At 41.9% G+C, this 23,197-nt stretch overlaps 1 protein-coding gene across 1 annotated transcript in view; it reads right to left on the reverse strand.

Annotated features, from left to right (window-relative positions):
- The window catches only part of TUB (TUB bipartite transcription factor), a gene marked incomplete at both ends in the record, with an annotated part of 75,612 nt that extends 53,081 nt beyond the window's left edge, over nucleotides 1-22,531 (reverse strand). The window contains one exon of the mRNA XM_083363116.1: nucleotides 22,494-22,531. Coding sequence (XP_083219242.1) covers nucleotides 22,494-22,531 — 38 coding nt within the window. The remainder of the gene's footprint in view (nucleotides 1-22,493) is intronic.
- Between the last annotated feature and the right edge of the window lie 666 nt (nucleotides 22,532-23,197).

Consider the following 23,197-nt stretch of genomic DNA (forward strand, 5'->3'; position numbering starts at 1 on the left):
TCCAGCATAAGCCCAACAAGAGGCCCCTGATTAAGTTCTTAGCTAAGTTTTTTGTGGGATTAGGGAGGGGGGAGGGAGGGAGAAGACTATGGTTGCGCGGGAAAGGCACGCCTTCCAGCCACCATAACGCATGCCAGGCCCACGACCATTCGCGATGGCGTACAACGAGGACCAGTCGCCGATAACACCCAGTGGCGTATTGACAAACATCCCATCCCTAGGATGGTGGGGAATGGCAGAAGGTGCACAGACAGAGGGCCATATCATCACCGGGAGTGTCATCTCCGCTCTGTAAAAGCGGTGAGACGCTCCGACCCTCTGTTCTCCCCCGGAGGACCCGGGAGCAAAGGTGCGCCCCCTCCCATGCTAAGGCTGGTCTACCTGAATGCAAGGTCCGTAGCTAACAAAGCCCACCTCATTCGTGACCTAGTGGAGAGCGAGCATGCGGACCTGGCTTGCATCACGGAAACCTGGCTGGGCCCAGAGGGTGGTGTTCCTCTGGTTGACCTCTGCCTGCCAGGTTTCCAGGTGCTGCACCAGCCTCGGGCTCATGGGAGGGGTGGGGGAGTGGCAGTTATCATCAGGGAATCCCTTAGCCCGCGAGAGACCACCGTCCCTCAGATGGTCGGGTGTGAGTCTCTCCTACTGAGATACGGCCCAGGGGCGCAGTTGGGCCTGCTGCTGGCGTACCTACCACCTAATCGTGCAGCGGCGGCCCTGCCCAAGCTACTCGATGCCCTCTCAGGGTTGGTGGTTGAATTCCCAAGACTCATGGTCTTGGGCGACTTTAATCTACCGTCCCTGGGAGGATCGTCAGAACTGGCTCGGGAGTTCATGGCTTCCATGGCGGCCATGGACCTGTCGCAAATAATTTCTGGACCGACTCATGAGAGAGGCCACACCCCAGACTTGGTGTTCTTGTCTGGACGGTGGCGTGATGATATCGGTGGGGGCACCACAACTGTTACGCCCCTGTCATGGACCGATCACCACCTCCTGCGGCTAGACTTCCCCCTTGCCACCCCCCACCGTGGGTGCACGGTGCCAGTCAGATGGTACCGCCCTAGGCGCCTAATGGACCCTGATAAGTTCCAGGCAGCGCTTAGGGACACGCATGCACTCCCTGCTCACAGCTCGGCGGATGCCTTAGTGGAAGCCTGGGAAAAGGCAGCCACGGAGGCTCTGGACCGAGTTGTACCCTTGCGGCCTCTGACCCGGCGCAGATCCCAGCGAGCCCCATGGTTCACCGAGGAGCTCCGGGAGATGAAGCGTCGGAGACGGGGCCTAGAGAGCCGTTGGAGATCCAGCCGATCCGAATCCGACCGATTGCGACTAAGAATCCTCACCAGGTCTTATCTCGCTGCGATAAGGGTGGCAAAATCCAACTATTTTTCCACCCTCATCGCGTCCGCAGATAATCGCCCAGCTGCCTTGTTCAGGGTGACTCGCTCCCTATTAAACCAAGAGGTGAGGGAGGAACCCTTGCAGGGTCGAGCCGAGGAATTCGGTCAATATCTGCTGGATAAAATTGCTCGGATTCGAACTGGCCTGGACTCCAACTGGGCTGAGATGGAAGAACAAGACATGGACAGTCTTGTCGACGTCATCTGGGATGAATTTGATCCTGTAACTCCTAAGGAAGTGGACAGGATTATGAGAAGGTTGAGCTCCTCCACATGCTTACTGGACCCGTGCCCTTCCTGGCTGGCCTATGCAGCTCGAGAGGGGGCACGTGGATGGTTCCTAGCAGTCATCTCTGCTTCTCTGAGTGAGGGTCACTTCCCCACCGCCTTGAAGGAGGCGGTGGTGAGACCTCTCCTCAAGAAGCCCACCTTGGACCCATCCTCTTTAAATAACTTTCGTCCAGTCTCCAATCTTCGCTTCCTTGCGAAGGTTGTTGAGAGCGTGGTGGCGCACCAACTTCCTCAGATCCTGGATGAAGCGGTTTATCTAGACCCGTACCAATCGGGTTTCAGGCCGGGCTACAGCACGGAGACGGCATTGGTCGCTCTGATGAATGATCTCTGGAGAGCCCGGGACAGGGGCTATTCCTCTGTCCTAGTCTTATTAGACCTCTCGGCGGCTTTCGATACCATCGACCATGGTATCTTGCTGCGACGCCTCAGGGGACTGGGAGTGGGAGGCACGGTTCTGCGTTGGTTCTCCTCCTTTCTCCAGGGTCGCTCGCAGTCGGTGCTGACAGGGGGACAGTGGTCGACCCCGAGGCCTCTCGCTTGCGGAGTCCCTCAGGGGTCGGTCCTCTCGCCTCTCCTGTTCAACATCTACATGAAACCGCTGGGTGAGATCATTCGCAGTTTTGGAGTAGGGTTCCATCAGTATGCTGATGACACCCAGCTTTTTATCTCAACTCCAAACAATATCAGTGATGCCCTAGACGTGATGTCCCGCTGCCTGAAAGCGGTCCGGGAATGGATGGGGAGGAACAGGCTTCAACTGAACCCGGACAAGACTGAATGGCTGTACGTTCCGGCAAACCAGGATATTCAGAATGTCCCATTGCTTAACATCGGGGACATGTTACTACCCCCTGTTGATAGGGCCCGCAACCTGGGTGTCCTCCTAGACTCGCAGCTCTCCCTAGAAGACCACATAGGAGCTGTGACCAAGGGGGCCTTCTCCCGGGTTCGACTAGTTCGCCAACTACGGCCTTATCTAGACCTGGATTCCTTACGTACAGTCACCCATGCCCTTGTGACCTCTCGCCTAGACTATTGTAACGCTCTCTACATGGGGCTGCCCTTGAGATCCACTCGGAAGCTTCAGCTGGTGCAAAGTGCGGCGGCACGGACACTCTTGGGAGCCTCCCGATACTCCCATATCACACCTCTCCTCCGTGCGCTGCACTGGCTTCCGGTTGCCTTCCGAGTGAAGTTCAAGGTGCTAACAATGACATACAAAGCCCTACATGGCATGGGTCCGGACTACCTACGGGAGCACCTTCTGCCGATGTCAGCACCCCACCGTCCTGTGCGCTCCCACAGAGAGGGCCTCCTCAGGGTGCCACCGCTCAAGGAATGTCGGCTGGTGGCCCCCAGGGGGAGGGCATTCTCAGTGGGTGCGCCGGCCCTCTGGAACAGTTTACCAACCGAAATCCGGATGGCCCCCGACCTCCGTACCTTCCGTCGCGACTTAAAAACTTTCCTGTTCCAGCAGTCCGGCCTGGCATGATAGCGTTAATTGGGGTCCCAGTTTGTTTTCACTATTGTTTTTATTACTTTTTATTGTTCATCTGTATACCTTCCTTCCTCTGTACACCGCCCCGAGTCCCTCGGGAGAAGGGCGGTTTATAAAAACTAATAAATAAATAAATAAATAAATAAATAAATAAATAAATAAATTCATCATACATTTGTCAGTGCAAAGGGAAAGTGATTCAGCAAAAGAACAGCCACCGAAGAAATTAAAAGTGGTACTTTTTTCTCTTTTTCTATAGTTTGTAATATTTTATTAGATTATAGAATAAAATACAAAAAATACAGAAGCAAATGGTAGGACACAGTGGGGAGGAAAAAGGGGGGAAAAGTGAAGGAGAGAAAGGAAAAAGAACATACTTCCTCTGTTACAGTAGAAGCAAGTATTAACATTGTACCTCAACTTTTTATCTTTCCATAATATTATAAACTAGCCACTTCTATAACAACAAATGAATCTAATCAGTAAAACCCAAAATCCCCCCCTTTTTTTTAGTCATCAAGTTTTTGACACCTTGGTAAGCACTGGTGTTACTCAAATATTGTCATGTCCTAAAAGTTGTACAATCTGTGAAAAGGTTGAAAAGCCCTGATCTAGACAGACTGTACAGATTTTAGCTGGAATTCTTGTTGGCTCTCCTTGTTTTCTTGTGTTCCTCCTTTTCCAATATACCCCTTTTATATCTATACATTTTAAACAGGAATTCCTCATTAAAGCCTTCGCCATGAGCAAGACCTCACTGTTGTACAGCTACAACCTTTATATCTGGCACAAGGTTTGTTAAATTCTACATTTCTGGGGTTGGGCCAAAAAAGATTCAAAGCCCCTTCCTTTCTATTTTCTCTAGAGCTGAGTTGAAGGGAGAGGCTGTGGTAGAAGTATGGGAGAGCAGCTGAAAACTCTCTAGTAGTCAGAAAGACAAAGGTGTGTCAAGAGATTCACCCTGATTGATGTCTCAATTTTTTCCTCACTGGAATTTTTGGAATAAGGTGTCTGCCAATAAGGTTTGAATTACTAACCCTCCCGACTCATAATACGGTAGATATTCATTGAATTTTTACATAAGGGAAGATAGCTTGGGAAGGTTCAAATGTTCTCATCTCTTATTTAGAACTCTTCTGCTTTTCCCAATTCCTTCAATTTTGTTTTACCAGAGAAAATCCATTAAAAAGAAAAAAAAGATGAAATAATATCATGACAGGTTATCTTTGGAGTGGGAGGGGGACAGGATGTTCCTTCCAAACTAGCCCTTTCCTTGCCTTTTGGAGAATAATGCTATATGGGTTCTGCATCCATGCTGGTCTCAAACCATGATGGTGCAGGATAGCAAAGGATGAAAAATATTTAATAATTTGGGCAGTCCCCCCCAAATATCACTTGCAAATATCCTTTAAAATAATGCAAAACACAATGGATTAAACAACAACAACAGGGATCTAAATCCTCAATCTCCTGGTAAATGAACAAAGTTCAAGAAATGACAGTTATCTAAAAGGTAATGAAAGAATAATGCAGATTTATCTCTTTTTTTGCCCCATTCAACTGAAATAAGCATTTCAATGCAGGTATTATACTACCGCATTACCCATGCAAAGCTATCATTACAGCACTCTACCATAATAAAGATAAATGCTACAATGATCGATTTGAGATTACCACATTTTTTCCCCAAATGTTCTTAGTAAACTTGATTTCCAGGGAATCTGATACTTGAAGAAAACTAGAAAGGGGAAGTCACTCACCCACCCCAAGCTGTTTCCTTTTATCTCTTTATAAGTCTCTCTCTTATTCTTTTTTTTTCTTTTTTGCACACAAATGCTGCCCTAAAATTATTTGACAATTTCACAGGAGTTGGAGTTTAGCTCAAAAAAGTGTAAACACAGAAAATTTAAAAGTAACACTCAGACAATTCAATGAGAAGCCATTAAAAAACCAAAATTCTAAATAAACAATAAAAATAAAACAACAAAGCAAACATCTAATTTATAAATAGAAAATACAGGGCGAATCTTAATCTTTGTACCCATCTAATCTTTGCCAAGCTTCTCAGGAAATACAATTATCAACAGAAAAATATGTTGCATCTCCAATAGCTCTGCAAGTCAGGAACTGTACATTTGGCCATAAGCACCATTTCAAGTAATATAACATTAGAAACAGAAAGTTTCATTTGAAATGCACTGGGTTCCTGCTTGTAGACTGAAGAAATTCTGTAGCATTTGGACCCAAAGCAGAAATGTTTGGCATTAAATGGGAGGAGGAGTGAAAGCTTGTCATCTATTGAATTGCCATGATTGTGCTTCTATTTCAGAGCCCAAAGCCTTTCGTGGTTCATAGAAAGCAGAGAATGACAACATAAATGACTATTGCACAACTGCTGCACGTCTCAAATTATATATATTTTCTAAAAGAAAACTAGCAAGGGGTTTTGAGACCATCATTTGTTTTTTCCACTGAAAACACAAAGGCTGAACAAGTATGCTGGCTAATCTGAAATGTATTAACCTATCAGAGCTGAATGGAAATAGTCTAAGAACTAGATATATGCTACAATAAATTTCTTAACTGATACAGTTTTGGATTTTATTTACCTTTCTTTTAAGTCTACTTTTAGAACCCAGTTTCAAGGGACATTTTTTGGGGTATTTGATATTAGTATACGATATTACAATGAACAACCACATACATTTTAACTAAGTCTGCTATGCTGCTGAGTTGAAGTAAGCAGATTTTATATATAATATATATATATTTATTGTAATCCCAATACTTAAGGTGCTTTTCAAAACTGATTCAGAGATTTATTGTCAAATTCTACAGGCTCCTCCTGCAGACAAGAAAATGCTTGTTTCAGCTAGTCATTTTTATCCTAATTTCAGGGCAGAAATTAAGTTTCTAAGAATCCGTCTATTTGGGGGGAAATGATCAAAATTGCTGTGCTTATTCAGACAGAATAAAACCTCCCGGGAGATGCTCAAAAACACTAATAATTGAAATTATGTAACATAGCCAAAAAAACAACAACAGCAACAACAGCAACAAAATGCTATGTGTTTCTGAACCATGAACAGTGACTTAATTTTTTTAATGCCTCAATTATATACGGTGGTGATGAAATATGTTAGAAAAGGGGTTTTTTCAGAATAAAAGCAAAATGATGATGATAGCGATGAATGTCTCCTTGTTATATGTCAAAATGTGTGATGAAATTACCATGAAGGTTTGGTTAAGTGATGTACAAATATGGTTAACTGACTACAATGTTTGGTATGCTCTTTGATCAGGAAGAGTTCCTGCAACATTTCCAAAGCTATTCTTCCACTTTGAGCTGTCATAACTTTCTTCAACATGCATTCCTTGGAAGCCACATGTGTACCTAATGTTATAACCCCTTATGCAAAGTGCCTAATTAGGAAGGGTAACAAGACAGAACTTGGGGACATTCTGCACCACTTCAGTTCCATTAGCTTTGATAACAATAGCAATAGCAATAACTTACATACCGCTTCACTGTGCTTTACAGCCCTCTCTAAGCAGCTTACAGAATCAGAATTTTGCCCCCAACAATCTGGGTCCTCATTTTAACAACCTCGGAAGGATGGAAGGCTAAGTCAACCTTGAAGCCAGTGCGAATCGAACTGTCGAACTGCTGGCAGTCGGCAGTCAATAGAATTAGCCTGCAATACTGCATTCTGACTACTGCACTCTTTTCATAATAGGAGCTTCATTTATACAGAAAGTCACAGGTGCTGCTGAGACCATTTTCCCCAAGAAGAGTCAAGCAGAAGGAGGAAGATGGACCGCAGTCTGAATTAAAACCTACAATGAAAGAGATCAGGCTGATGCCTTTGCCAAGCGCTACAGAGATAAAGTGGTATTTTTATAAATACAGATTTATACATTTTCTAAGAAACTAAAATGTCATGCCTTTGCAAATTCAATGAAATGGCTAAAGAAGAGTTGATTAACCAAGTTTTTTTAAAAAAAATTGAACTGCAGAAAGAGGTTTGTGTTAGATTCCCCCAATATGTTTCAGATATTCTGTTTTGACAGTCCCATTCAATCTACAACAAAAACGCATTATACCACAATAGCATGGCATTTTTAAGTATCTTAGCAGTGTGTGACCTACTGAATACAAGATAAGCTGCAACACAAGAGGTGTACTTCTGGGTCCCACTACTAAATGAAAGGGCATTCCCTTTATCTTTTCAACAATAACGATGTGAGGTAGCTTGGGCTCGGAGAGGCTGACTGACCCAAAATAATTTAGGGAGCTCTTTGACCAAGTAAGGACCTGAGCATGAATCCCATCAATCTATATCCAATTTCTTAATCATTAGGCTTAACTTTACAACTTTGTTCCCAAAGCAGCAGGGAGGATCGTCAACAATGTGTGCCAACTCCAAGTACAGATAAAATTACAAATATCAATGTATAGTATAAAAATAGATAGTGCAACTAATTTGAATAAGCAATTAAGGGAGGGGGTGGCTCACTAGGTTAGGACACTGAGCTTGTCGATCAGAAGGTCAGCAGTTTGGCGGGTCGAATCCCGAGTGCCGCATAACAGAGTGAGCGCCTGTTACTCGTCCCAGCTTCTGCCAACCTAGCAGTTCGAAAGCACGTAAAAATGCAAGTAGAAAAATAGGGACCACTCTGGTGGGAAGGTAACAGCATTCCATGCGCCTTTGGCTTCTAGTCATGCCGGCCACATGACCACGGAGACGTCCTCGGACAAACGCTGGCTCTTCGGCTTTGAAACAGAGATGAGCACCGGCCCCTAGAGTCGGAAACGACTAGCACGCATGTGCGGGGGAACCTTTACCTTTACCTTTAAAACAATTACAGCAGTGTTACAAAAAAACCTAATAACCAAGTACTTAAAATAACTCAAGGAATCCCAGGTGATAATTTCCACGTTCCAACAGTGATTATGAAAATTGTACTAAGGGTGGCAGTTATTGCAAAGCACAAGTTCATTAAAATAGTTAAGAATGAATTCATTGTACAGTTGCTTCCCAATGTCAACTGCATTAAAAAGTTTTTGTGAGGGCAATAGTTTAAGATAAACATCTAAAGGCTTTAAAGTTTACAGTCCAGAGAAACCAACATATCTTTGGGAAAACTACGGGACTTATAGTACAATGCTATATGTCTACTTAGCAGTAAACTTCCTTAAATTCAGTGAACCGTACTTTCATATAAAACTGCCGGTTGTCCTCCGGGTGAGATTCAAGGTGTTAGTAATTACTTACAAAGCCCTACATGGCATGGGTCCGGATTACCTACGGCAACACCTGCGGCCAGCGTCAACTTCCCTCCGTCCAGTGCGCTCCCACAGAGAGGGCCTCCTCAGGGTGCCTCCGATCAAAGAATGTCGATTGGTGGCCCCCAGGGGAAGAGCGTTCTCTGTGGGCGCGCCAGACCTATGGAACCGCTTGCCGGTTGAGCTCCGGACAGCCCCCGACCTTTGCTCCTTCCGGCGCGATCTAAAAATGTATCTATTTGAGCAGTCTGACCTGGTCTGATGGGTTAGGGTTGGGGTTTTAATACATCTTAATTATTGTTTTAACCTTGGGCACTTATTTAATTCGCTTTTAACTTTTGTATCCTGTTTTTGTATTTATTGCCCTGTACACCGCCCTGAGTCCTTCAGGAGAAGGGCGGTATAAAAATGTAATAAATAAATAATAAATAAATATATAGGACAGAAGCTATAAACAACTGATTTCTGCACAATATTGTTTTATTTCATCAAGGAATATAAAAGCCTGAATTATTTCTGTTACATTGGAGAAAATATCCAATCTTCAGCTGCTAAACTCATTTCCACTGATATTAAGAACATTGATTGAATAATATTTACTGCTGCAGAAACATGTTATGATCAGACCTTGGGTCATATTTCTAAGCCTACTATTGAAAACTGCCAAGAAGTAATAAAGAAAATGACAGACCTACTAAGTAATATAATGCATTTCTATAATGCAGAGATGGAGAAGCCTCATCCTTCACAGTATGTAAACAGACTATCTGCCTAATCATGTCTTAACCCTTTATTCCTTCAGAAAATGTGCCTGAACACCAAGCAGGAATTTTACAGGGAGAAAAGGATATTTGTTCATTTAACGTTTACTGAAATAACAATGTGCCTGCATTTTTAATAGACTGTATAAAAGACATATAGAGATTATTTATAATACCACAAGTTATAGTCATGTATTCCTAGAACTATGAGTAGCTATTTCTAAACATGGTGTATTTCCCCAGTTGGTACTATTTTTATGTAGCCAAAGTAAAATTTTCCTGCTGTTTGTAACTGAAATACAAAACTTATTTCCTTGTGTGTGCTTTACAAATGACTACACATCAGTACATATTCCCAGAGTTCTCTGTGAATAACATGCTGGTGTTTACCATGACAAGTCAGGCATAATGGCAAGTCATATTCATACATATCAAATTAGGCTAGTCTTCCCCTTGAAGGTTCCACCTCTGCAAAAAGCAGCTTGAATCTTCAGCTATTTATTCTGATTGGAATCAAGAAAACCACCTACTGTGGATGTCTTTAAAAAAAAGGCATACTGTTATTCAAGCACTACATGCATTAGGGCAGGGGTAGGCAACCTCGGCTCTTTTATGAGTCATGGACTTCAACTCTCAGAATTCCTGAGTCAGCTTAGGCCCGGGATATTTGCAGGGCCATCTGCTGCGGGGAACGATCTCCCATCGCCCAGTACGCTCACACAGAGAGGGCCTCCTCAGGGTACCATTGGCTAGACAATGTCGGCTGGCGACCCCCAGGGGGAGGGCCTTCTCTGTGGGAGCGCCAGCCCTAAGGAACCAACTTCCCCTTGAGCTCCGGATGGCCCCGGATCTCCGGTCCTTTCGCCGCGGCCTTAAAACACTTCTTTTCCATCAGGCTGACCTGGACTAATGACAGGGATTTTAAAATGTTTTTTAATTTTTTACTCCAATTTTAATTTATTCTATTGGGGCTGTTAATTTAATTCTTTTTAACTTTTGTATTGTTGTATTTTATTGTTGTTAGCCACCCTGAGTCCTTCAGGAGATAGGGCGGCATATAAGTCCCAATAATAAATAAATGAATGAATGAATGAATGAATGAATGAATGAATGAATGAGCCAAGGTTGCCTACCCCTGCATTAGGGTGAAATAGTGGCATAGATGTTCCATGAAGCACATACAAAGATCTCAGGTATTGGGGCTGATTTTATTGTTTTATTCATTGTTATTTTAACATTCAATTTCCCTTTTTCAAATAGATTTCAGGATGCTACACAGAATAAATCGAAACGATAAGCTATTGTAATTTTATTATAAAATATTATACAAGTTTTCATTAATAAACCTGTTAGTTATTTCAAGATTTTGTCCTAGGTTTTCTTTTTTTAATTAGTAGATACCTATGTCTTCAGGCAAGATCACAAATGGATCAAGAACGGTTGACAACTCCAGGCTGAAAGTAATTAGGTGAAAGCCAATCCAAGAGGCTAGCAGTCCAACAAACAGGTAAGGATAATTAACCAGCTCAATTTCAGAGCGAAATTCCAGAAGTGGGTACTCGGCACGAAAGGCGAAAGTAGACAGGGGATCAGATACAGACAGGCCAAATCAAAGATATTCCTTCAACATTGACCTGATGATAGCCTTTCAAAATAGATCACACTAGGAAACCAAAGTCATGCAGGTCAATACCACTCTTATAAGATCATAGTGACAGAAGATCTTGGAAAAGGTATTCAAATGCCATGATATGCCTATACAAATATCAGAATTGTGTATGCCACGGTATTCTGTGACATTCTATGTAAACAAAAGCTGGACATTGAAGAAGCAGGACAGAATGAGTATTGATGCCTTTGAACTTTGGTGTTGGAGAAGACTCTTGAGAATACCGTAGAAAGCCAAAAAACCCGAACTAATGGATCACTGGACAAATCAATCTAGACTTCTTACTCAAGGGACAAAGGATCAAATTGAGATTATCCTACTTCAGACACATTATCCAAAGACCTAATTTTCTGGTAAACAATATAATGCTGAGAAAAAAATGGAAGAAAAGAGAACAGGATGACCAGCAGCAAGCAGTTACAATGGTAATCAGTGCACTGTCGGAAGACCTGAGAGACCAAGCTAGGGATAGAATACATGGAGAAAATCTATTGATGTGGCTGCTAAGACTCAAAAACTACTTCATGGTATATAATCAATAAATCAATACAATCTGATTGTGCTTTTCCCTCCTTCCCTTTATTCATGAAAACTATAGGTCATTGTGAGAATTAAGGAGGATGATTGTCTGAGACATTTTTCTCTAGTTACATTTCAACATGAACTCCATTTTTTTTCCAGTCTGACCCTTGTCTTGATACAGGCTCTTCCTTCTCTCCCACAAGGTAATTTCTTCCTCCCATTATATCTGCCAGCAATTCCAGCCATACTAGCCATTAGTCTCCATCAGTTAACTCTCTAGAAGAGGTCCTTGAAAATAAAGTGTTCCTTCCAGGTAGGGTGCATACAGTTTAATAATTTTCCCCACAATTTAGAACTTTTTAATGTACCAATCTTCTAAACCTCGGCCATCTTTCATAACAAAGAAAGAGATGCAACTCTCTTCTTCAGCTCCTCAAAAAGTGATCTCCTTGCGCTAGTTCTTGGTGAGTCTGGTTCACTGGGAGGAAACGTTAAGCCGTGAACATTTTATGGCAATAACTCAACATGATGTTGGGTGTGAGTTGGACACCAAGAATGACTGATGAACTTAGTTATTGACACCTTTGAACTGTAGTGCTAGTGTAAATTACTGTGTATACCACGGGTCGGCAACCCGCAGCTCTGGAGCCGCATGCGGGTCTTTCAGCCTTCTCTTGCAGCTCCCAGTCATCCTCCACCATTTGCAAAGAGAGACAGAGACAGAGAGGCACTTGTGCTTCCCTTCTCTCTCTCTCTCTCTCTCTCTCTCTCTCTCTCTCTCTGCGAGCGTGTGTGTGTGTGTGTAAAAAAGAGAGTGGAGTCATGCTGTTCTGTGAGAAGCTGACAAGCTTATTGGCCGGGGCTCCTGCCTTTGCTGCGTCTCCACAGGAAGTAGGAATCAGCAGAAAGCAGGGCAGGAGAGCCAGCCCAATAAGAATGTGTGTCAGCTTGTCCGAGAACAGCGTGAAGCCAGCTTGCCAGGTGAGCAGATGATCGGAGAGAGAGAGAGGGAGTGAGATAGAACTCATGCACAGCAGCCTCTATTTCTTTTTAATTAAACGCTTCAATCAAGCTTGCCCCCCCCCCGTCGCATGCCGCACACGAGTTTTGCGGCTCCCAGTGTTTTTTTTTCCTCTGGGAAACGGGTCCAAGTGGCTCTTTGAGTGTTTAAGGTTGTCTACCCCTGATGTATACCATGGACAGCCAAAGTAACCATAGAGAGGTGTTAAATTGTATAAAACCAGACACATTACTAGAAAGTAAAATTATAAGACTACATCTCCTTTACTTTGGCCATGTTATGCATGCAGATTCATGGTAAAAGGCAATGAGGCTAGGAATGGTTAGTGGACAAAGGAAGAAGGAGCAAGCAAAGAACATGCTGGCTTGATAATATCAAATCTGATACAAAGTTGAACATACAACAATTAAAAGAAGCTGTGCTTGACAGGGTAGCATGGACAGCACTTGCCTATAAAGTTACCAAGAGTCGGACACAATTAAATAGATTAAATAGTTAAAAATAACATTTTTTGCTAGTTTACACAGGACAGATAAGCAGTTAATGGCTGCAGTTCAGAAGAGCACTTATAGCAAACTATCTCATAGGATTGTTGTGTGGAAAATACTGGCTGTTGATGTATGCCGTCTTGAACATCTGAGGATAAAACAGAAAGTGCAGTATGTTGTTGTTGTTAGTTGCGAAGTCGTGTCCGACCCATCGCGACCCTATGGACAATGTTCCTCCAGGCCTTCCTGTCCTCTACCATCTTCTGGAGTCCATTTAAGCTCACGCCTACTGCTTCAGTGACTCCATCCAGCCACCTCATTCTCTGTCGTCCCCTTCTTCTATTGCCCTCAATCTTTCCCAGCATTAGGCTCTTTTCCAGTGAGTCCTTCCTTCTCATTAGATGGCCAAAGTATTTGAGTTTTAGCTTCAGGATCTGGCCTTCTAAAGAGCAGTCAGGGTTGATCTCCTCTAGGACTGACCGGTTTGATCGCCTTGCAGTCCAGGGGACTCGCAGGAGTCTTCTCCAGCACCATAGTTCAAAGGCTTCAATTCTTTGGCGCTCAGCCTTTTTTATGGTCCAGCTTTCACTGCCATACATTGCAACTGGGAAGACCATAGCCTTGACTATACGCACTTTTGTTGACAGGGTGATATCTCTGCTTTTTAGTGTGCTGTCTAGATTTGCCATGGCTTTCCTCCCCAGGAGCAAGTGTCTTTTAATTTCTTTTAAGTCCCCATCTGCAGTGATCTTGGAGCCCAGGAAAATAAAATCTGTCACTACCTCCATTTCTTCCCCATCTATTTGCCAGGAATTGAGAGGGCCGGATGCCATGATCTTGGTTTTCTTAATGTTTAGTTTCAACCCAAGTTTTGCACTCTCCTTCTTCACTCGCAACAAGAGGTGTATACCTAATACATAAATATATATTATGTATACCTAATACATAAATATATTTCTGTGTTTCCTTCATTTGGAAAGGAAGAAATTTCTGCAGCAATAAGTTATAGAAAGAAGACAAAGACTGACAGGATTTACAGAAGGTTCATGACAAGATAAACCTCCTTGGGAGAAGTATATATATATATATATCATTATGAATCTGTACCACTCAGTTGGAGAAAGTATCACTAATTTTTTAAGTTGATGGTGCATGACCTCATCAACGAGACAGCTTTCTTCAAAGTAAATTCAATCTTTAGGGGAGAATTCAGAATTAGATGAGGAAATTTCTAATTCTGAAAATGGACTTGCCATTCCTTTTTGTGGCCACCCTGTGCCCTTCTGCAGGTCTACAGACTGATTTTTTTTCCTTCTTTCTCTAATTAGTATAACTATGATTATTAAGTTGGAAGTTATTCCATTAATTCTATTTTCATACATGTTGATGCTATTTAACTTTATTAATTAGTTTACTATATTAAAAGTCTATTCTAAGAGGTTGGATGATTTTCTGGGACATATTTAAAGATACCCAAGAGGAAAAGGGATTGTAGGGGAACAGGAAATCATCCCACTCTCTTTCTATGGGAAGAAGATGCTGAAACACCAAGGGAGTAGATATGGATGCTCTGAGAGCAGGTTAGGTGAGCAGAATATGTAGAACTGTTTGCTATTCACAAGCCAGATGCTAAGTCCACTTCATATACAAAGGGATTTTTTTAAAAAAATCCACACTTCACAATAGTTTAAGAAAATGAGCAGAGAAGTCAGACTTAAATCTCCAGTATAGACAACACTGCTGCTACATCATTCCTTTCACAATAAAATAAAACCCTTTAAAAAAAACCTTCACTTTCACAAAACAGTTAAGGTACCATTGCAGTTGGGAAGGAAGTGAGGCCCAGGATCAGGCATGGAATGAAAATGAGTTCATGGGAGATTAAACTGCAAAGTAGGGATCTTATGAGTAAATCTAATGGATATGTTTTCCATATGATCAATGTAAACCTTATGATTCTTAGTTCTGGTATCAGTGCTAAAATTCACTTGGAAGATTTGTGCATATTTATGAGAAGTGCTTAGGTGCTTTTATTTTTTTTTTCTTCTGCATGCCCAAGCAAATCCATCCATCACACTGAACATAATCAGTTGGGACTTTCCCTCATTAATAGGTGGCAAAGAAAAATGTCAACTAGAGATTAGATCAGGAATGGATGTCAGCATGCTACATTCAGATTTTCTTTAGTCACCTGTCCTTACATTACTAATTACTTATTTGTAATATAATATAATATAATCCTATGCACTCGGTAAAGCATGAGGAAATTTTGACAGCATGAAAACTTTTTTTTAAAAAAAAATACAATTAGCACAATAAGAATGCTATCATATGGTGTCAGGCTAGAAAATTTCATTTTCTCCATCAGTGTTTACTTAATGACAATTACATCTTTGTTAGATGTAAGAGATGTTTACCTAAATGATAATTAATGGAAATTTAAACTGATATATAATACAGCTGGGTAACAATTCTGGGAGAAGGCATTAAAGCTATAACAATGGAATGAACTCTAAAAGTGAAGTGTGGTGGGATTGGTTAATAGTTAGATGGGAGATCATGAGCTGATGACTAGGTTGGGCAGAGAATCTGTAATAAGGCAATAGCAAACCTCTTCTCAGAAATCTGCCTAGACATATTCATGAATCCATTGGAGTCAAGCTCATTATGACTGCACAAATGAATATAATAATTAAACTGAATCGATACAAAGACTCATTCCAGAAAATACACAAATACTATTAATGAATAGAGGGAAAGGATAGGGCTTCTGCTACACCCAGCTCTATCTGCTCTACAAGTCATTGCATTCTTCCTAGCAAAGCACTCATTTTTCTGGCTCTCTGCACTGTTAATCCACCAAATTTTAAATTTGCTGAGTATTGTAACATACTGTTGTTCCTGTTCCTTAAAGATTTTACACCATTGTTTATTTCATCCTATTTCTCATTACATATTGATTGATGTTTTATTGCTATAAGAAGCCCAATGATCTGATCAGCTACAACATGGACAATTGGATAAAATATAAGTAGGATAGTCACAACATAAATGTGTAATTGTAAACACCATTTCAACGTATAGGATAACTAAAAATATTTTGAACAATATTGTTCTATAGAAGATTATCTGCAACAGTACCTACTAACATTTCAAATATGCCAAAATGGTGTATTAGATATCACACTGTGGCTCGACCACTTCATGACATGCTCTTTTACAGAATATTCTGTAAAATTAGCAGAGCTATAATGAGTAATTTAAACAATGAAGAACAGAGATATATATTTTGTCCTCCTTTCTTCCACTTCTCAGTAAGGTTTGAATAATATACTGTATATTGTGTGTATGCTATTATATGTACTACCATCGGTAGCTATAACTAGGTTCATCTTATTAAACAGTTCAGTGGATAATTTTCTTAATGCCCAGCACACACAGACATATAAACTTATATTTCTAGCAGACACCCTTCCCAAACACACACAGAATTTCTGTATGCCTAACATTCCATGTTGTAATGTGTAAACAATTGTAGGAGGAGGAGAGACAGCCTGGGGGTGGAATCAAGAGAGGAATCATCCTGGAGTTATTACGTTCCCACAAACAATCCAAGTCCAGCCCTTCTTGAATTCAGTTAACTCTTAATATAGTGCCAATTTAGTGCTGTTAATTGATTAGATTTTTGTTCATAGGCAAGAACAATAAAAGTGTAATTGTTACTTAACATGTGGCTGTGATGACTAACACCCCCCCCCCCCAGGATACTTCCCCAGATACCTCTCCAGATGTCTATTCAGAGAAGGATAAACCAGTTCCAGGCACCTCAGGAGGGGAATTGGTCATTGGCTCCATGCAACCCTCTGAGAGGGATTTGGCTGAAGCACAGCTGCAGCAGGACAGCCCTGAGACTTCAGGTGGAGAAAGAATGCAGCTACAACCTATCAGTGATGAGCAAGAGGAACTGCCTTCTGCACCTGATCCAAGAACACACAGGGCAGAGAAAAGGCAGGAACAGCTGAAGTCAGCCTGATTACTTGTGAAGAGGCAACCTCACCCCTCTTGATGAGCTGCACCAGAACCTGGCTATTTAGCCAAATAGAGATGATGTTAGGAACAATGTGTGTATTTCCTGGTTGTTGTGATCCCTACCTTGCTTTAGATCAGACATGTCAAACACAAGGCCCGGGGGCCGGATGCGGCCCGCGAAGTGGTTTCATGTGGCCCCCGAAGCCATCCTGGAAACAGTGAGGGAACGGCCCCCGCTGCCTTGGCCCTGCCCAGAGACCCTCCTTCTGCCAGAGACCCCCCAGATATGTCCCACTCCTGCCCAGGCCCCCATAGGCACCCTTGATGCCAATGATGTAGAGCTGCCCACGCCCACCCAGTAGGCCATACGCACTCCAGCCACGCCCACCCAGTAGGCCACGCCCACCCTGGCCATATCCACTCGGCCCCCTGAGGGCAACCGCAATGCTCATGTGGCCCTCAATGAAATTGAGTTTGACACCCCTGCTTTAGATTGACACCGTGCCTTGACTTAGATTGTGCCTTGTGAACCCTTTAAGTACCCTGTAAACCGCCCTGAGTCCTTCAGGAAAGGGCGGTATATAAATTCAATAAAATAAAATAAATAAAATAAATATATTGTGGATTTAATTTTGCCTTGTGGGTTTATCTTGTTTGGGAAACTTTCAAGTCCTTTGTGGACTCACTGACCATTGCTCTGTGGACTAACAATGGTCTACCTTTGGCTGGACTTAATTGGGACATTTAATTGGGATTGCTGGGGAATATTAATAAACCCGCTAAACCACTGTTTGTGCATGAGTGAGTGAACAGGACAGCACAGTGGTCCAGATTCTTTGTGTTTGACAACAATTCTAGATATGAAAAAATAAAATTTCATCTGTCCATGCATCATGAAACCAGAGACACAATTCTCCCTTTAGTGGTCTATTGGAACAAATTTTGCACTATCAGCATAACTGTTTTCATTCAAAGCATGTCTGAGATGTATGAAAACAAATGTGTGTAAATACAAATAAATGCAGATGGCGGAGCTGATTAAATGAGCTGATACACACACACATATGCATGTGTGTATAACACACACACACACACACATGTATACATAATATCATACCCAGATGACACATAAATACTATATTATTAAGGGTGCCATAATAAGGCAAGTGCAGATGATCCGTTCTGATTGACCACATTTCTGTTTTTAACTAAAAACACAGCTTTTGAACTTCCTGTAATGACATTTCTTGTGAAGCAGAGAGAAAATTGAGGGTGCTGTTGAAAAGCTCCCTTCTAATATTGGCTCTGCAGAACTTGATTTTTTAAAAAAAATAAATAAATTCCCACCATTTCATCTTAACACTTATAGAACCTAATATACTGAACTATCCCTTAGAATTTTGCTTTTAATCAATCTTAATTAAAGAAACATTTCTCATGGATTCAGATTATATTTAGCATAATTACTTAATCATCCAGAATGCAATACATTAGTTTTAAAGTTATCACAGGATAATAATATTCAGGGAAGGAAAGAAGGAAGAGATTGAAAACTATAATTTAGGTTTTTCGAGCACACAAAACAGGGAACAGAAAAAGGATAGTTTGAAGTCAGGAAATGATTAAAATGTATTCCCTTCTTTATTCATATTCTAAAGCCCTCTGTAAAATTTGACTGCTAAAGTGAGAGCTGAGGCAGTTATTTCTCTCTTGATACTATCTTTCTACAAATCTTCAGGATAAACATAGGTTTAAGTTCATAGAACACAGAATACCAAGATTGGAAGGGACCTTGGAGGTCTTCTAGTCCAACGTCCTGCAGACCTTATACCATTCCAGACAAAGGGTTATCCAGTCTTTTCTTGAAAACCTCCAGTGATGGACCACCTTCAGCTTCTGGCGGCAAGCTGTTCCACTGATTAATTGTTCTGTCAGGGAATTTCCCCTTAGTTCTAGTTAGATCTCTCATTAAAGATCCTGCCCTCGGGTGCTTTGGAGAATAAGTGACTCCCTCATCTCTAAGACAGCTCCTTAAATGCTAGAAGACTACTATTATGTCACTCCCTAGTTTTTCCCTTCATTAGACACACCTAGTTCTCTCAACTGTTCATCCTATGGTTTAGCCTCTGTACTCTTTTTGGGGCCTCAATATCTTTCCTGTTTTCTAACTGATCTACATTTACTGGAAAATATATTCAATGCTACTGTATTCTTAATACAGTATTCTCATAGTGTAGTTAGTGTTAAACCATCAGTTAACAGAGATATTTATGCAAACCTTTTTTTTCCAGACAACTCAATGTGTTGTCAGTATACAGAGTTTCTGGCTGAAATTCTATTAAACTCAACCAGTTAATACCTTGTGGTTTCAGAAATGCTTTTGCACCGTTTGCCATCTGACCATATCCTCAGCCTTCTGTTTTAGAACTGAAATTGCCTCTCTCTCTTAAAAATACAGCATGCTGCAATCTTTGCTTCCAAAATATTGTATGCAGTTTATTTTCACTCCATGCTGAGATTTGATTTCTCCACTTTGCATACAGAGTGCATTCTTTCTCTATGGGAGATAAAAACGCTGACTAGAATGGCTATAACCATACTCATAAAATTTGAAAAAAAATGCACTCTCTAAGATTCTGTGCAAACAACTATGTGCTATTTTAAATGCCTCATGAGAAAAAAAGTGTTAATTTTGATTCACCCTTTAAAAATGTTACATGCATCTCAGCAAGAAAAATCAGTTACAAGTAAAAATTACATCTCTAGGTACTTCTACAAAAGAGCCATTACAGTTATAAAAAATTAACAATGATCTATCCAGCCATGCAAATCTAATATAGAATATATTTACTTTCCACCATTACTTATTTAGCTCATATTTTCTTTAATTCAAGCTTATTTTCACAATAAGGAAGAATATTAAAAATTATACAGAACAACCACACACATAACAAGAAAACATAAAACGGCAACAACCACAAACTGCAGGTTAAAATGAACCAAATCTACTGAATTTTTAACTGACCTGGTTAAGTATAATATGTGAACACAGTCACACATTCCATCATATAACCATCTAACATTGAGTCAGGCTTTTTTTAAAAAAAGCAGAAACTTGACACAAGTTTAAACATAGGCTGATAATTGTGAAGTTCTTCTTGCATGAGGGCTAGCAGCTAACACCATCTAATAATTTAATAGTGGCATTTTGACCAATTTTCCAAAATGCCATTGGGACTACTTTTAGTTTGTCTAATGAACAGTTATTACTCAAGTAACTACATTAAAAATGTCTCCATAAAAGAAAATACAGGAAAATATTACAGCAATATCAACAACAGATATTGTCAGAAGAAAAATATCTGTCTAGAGCAGATATAATTTACTAACAAACATGATTTTTTTTAAAAAAAAAAACTTAAGTGCCATTATATATGTATTAGAGGAAATAAAATTCAGTGTTCTCCTTTGGCTTAGAAATGTAGCAGTGCAATCCAGCTGCGTTCCAAAGGCTGTAAAACCTGGCTGAAAAGTCCAGAGAGCCTGCAAACCAGATGTTGACCACCCTCATTCAGCAAGTTATAGAAAGCACCAGTTTAGGAAAAAAAAATACCCCCAACTTGGTTCTTAGCAATGAGCATGGATAGTGATGATACTATACTTAGCATTATGGATGCAAAGTTGGGACGGGTAATATTGCTTAAGTTAATAAAGTTATTCTATGTCTATCAAGTCATGAATGTTTTACATTCTCCAAACTTCTACTGAATTTCTGGTATGAACAGAAATCCACTTCCTCTTGTAAACTTACAGTTCCCAATCAAACTAGTTTATGCCAGATTATTAGGGGTTTTTTTTTCCTGCCTGATCAGGAGGCATGATAAGCAAGGGGATTTAGTCCTCAGTGTCAAGCACTGTTCTTCACTTATTTTTGAGGCATGCATATATGCTTTCTCAGAAAGAGAACTAGCTGAGGCTTTGGTAGCTTATAGCAACCAAGGAACCAATTACTGACAATAGCAGCTGATGCTGCCATGGTGATTCCTGCTCGTCACAAAGGCAGCAAGAATGGTGGCAGAAGTACTTGACTGCCAATATTATAGAATGATAGGAGTCCAAGCCAAACCATTCAGTGGAGAGAGGAAGAATTGAGGTATCCTATGTAAAAAGATACTTGTTTACCCATTCCCAAATCAACAAACACGGGACTAAGTGGGGGGGAGGGAGGAATTTTAGTTGCTTATCTCTAAGGAAAGCCCCCCCCCTTTTTGTGTGTGTGTCTCTAAATTTATATTTTATTTCATAGGATCATTGTTTCTGATCCTCTTAACCCAATGAAGGTAACAGAAGAGGAAAAAATATTCAGCACAAGATTCCTCAGATAAGTTCCAAAAGAAAAATAGCTGCCAATAGCTGAACTGGAATTTGAGTCTATACCACAAGTTTTGTTTGGAATACTTCATACTGAAACAATTCTTTGTAGGTAACTGCATGAAAGCTGTATGCATTTTTATCTGTGTTTATGACAAGGGATCTATGTATTTATCATCCGTGACAAATTATTCATCAATTTCCTATCCAGAAAGAATTTAAGTTTAGACATTAGTTTCTGAGAAGACATTGAAGAACAGAACTGAATTTCAGATACAAGGCAGTTGTTAACCCATCAAGGATCTTGAATTACCATCAAGATTGACCTGCTAAAGCCCTCTGCTCCTGAGGGTAGCAGGTAACATTTAATTAAAGAAAAGGAGATTTCACAGGTGTTGTGAGTATTGCAATGATCTTGGAAATTATTTTAGAAGTCATAAACTTTTGCAGATAAATAAGGGGAAGAAGTATGAAAACAGAATGGATGCAAATAATAATAGAGCTGCATAAGATAGCACACTGGCCTGATACATATCCACTCCTATTACTATCTGAAGAGAAACTGGGACAGTAACCGGATATGAGAATACCCCATCACGATCTGACCCACTGAAATCAATCTACAAAAGAATTACCCTGTAGCAATCCTACCAAAGCAATAATAGAACTGGCTGCATAGCTCAGTTCCGAAAATCAAAAGATTTTCAGCCCTTCCAAGGACTGTGATTTGCAATAGATTAAAAATAGTTCCAGACATCTGGAGCGTGTTGTTATTGGCGTTTTTTTTACAGGATACAGTTTCAAAAGTGCAATGGCCACATCTTCTCAAAATGAAACTACATCTTATTTCTTTGCCACTTTCATTCATGAAACCTCCTTTCCTACAGGGCTTGTTCTTAAGTTATCCCTCAGCTTGGTGCTCCTATTCCTCACCTCCCAGAAGCATGTTTGTTTAATCCTTTAAGAGTGTCAAAAGCACTTTCCTTACAGCTTCATTTAATTAGGGTGTGTGTGTGTGTTTTCTCCAGCATTAAATACAAACTTCGGCGAAGATGGCACGCTTGCCTACTACAAGCACCCTTCCCGGCCTAGGGAGTGGGGGTGGGTGGGTGGGGAAGGTAGCCCAAAGTGGCGCCTCGGGAAGTAGTACCTGTAAGGGATCCAGTCCGCCTGATGCTTTGAAGTCATCGCTCGGCGAAGGAGCTAACAACCGCGGCACGGAGAGCCCCGGGAGCCGGAGTAGCAAGAAAGGAAACGGCCGCCGATCCCCTGGTCGCGGCCCCGCACCAAGCAGGGCAGCATCCTCTACCCGGCCTGCGAAGCAGAGCCACCGAAGACGGCGGCAAGAACATGGGGAGGAGGAGTTAGCCGAGCCACCCTACAGTAGCCGCGGCGGCGGCGGCATCTTCTCCGGCAGGGTTAGGCGGAGGCAGGCAAGGAGGGAGCAGGCACCCTCCCGGCCGCTGCCCCTTCGAGCTGCAACTTGCGAGCGAGCGAAGCGGCGGGAAAGCCAGAGGAGAAAGAAGAAGGAGCGGGGCGGGGCGCGCGCGAGAGAGAAGAGACGCGGCGGCGGCGGCGGCGGCGGCTACTCCTCAGCCCGGTTCTTTGCCGCGGTTCCCTTTCTTTAGCCGAGCCTCCGCCTATCCGAGTCCGCGCGTCCTCCCGGGGGCCCGAAGGGACGCCGTTGCCCCAGTAGCGGCGAGGAAAGGGCACTGCACCGGCCCAGTTGGGCCGGCCCTCTTCTCACCCGCCGCCCTTCGCCAGCCAATCGCCGCGCCCGCTGCTGCTGCCCCCCTCCTCCTCCTCCTCCTCCTCCTCCTCTCCCCAACCTCTCTGCCCCGGCCGTCTGCGTGG

Source organism: Vipera ursinii, assembly GCF_947247035.1.
Source record: "Vipera ursinii genome assembly, chromosome: 1".
Classification (NCBI taxonomy): Eukaryota; Metazoa; Chordata; class Lepidosauria; order Squamata; family Viperidae; genus Vipera; species Vipera ursinii.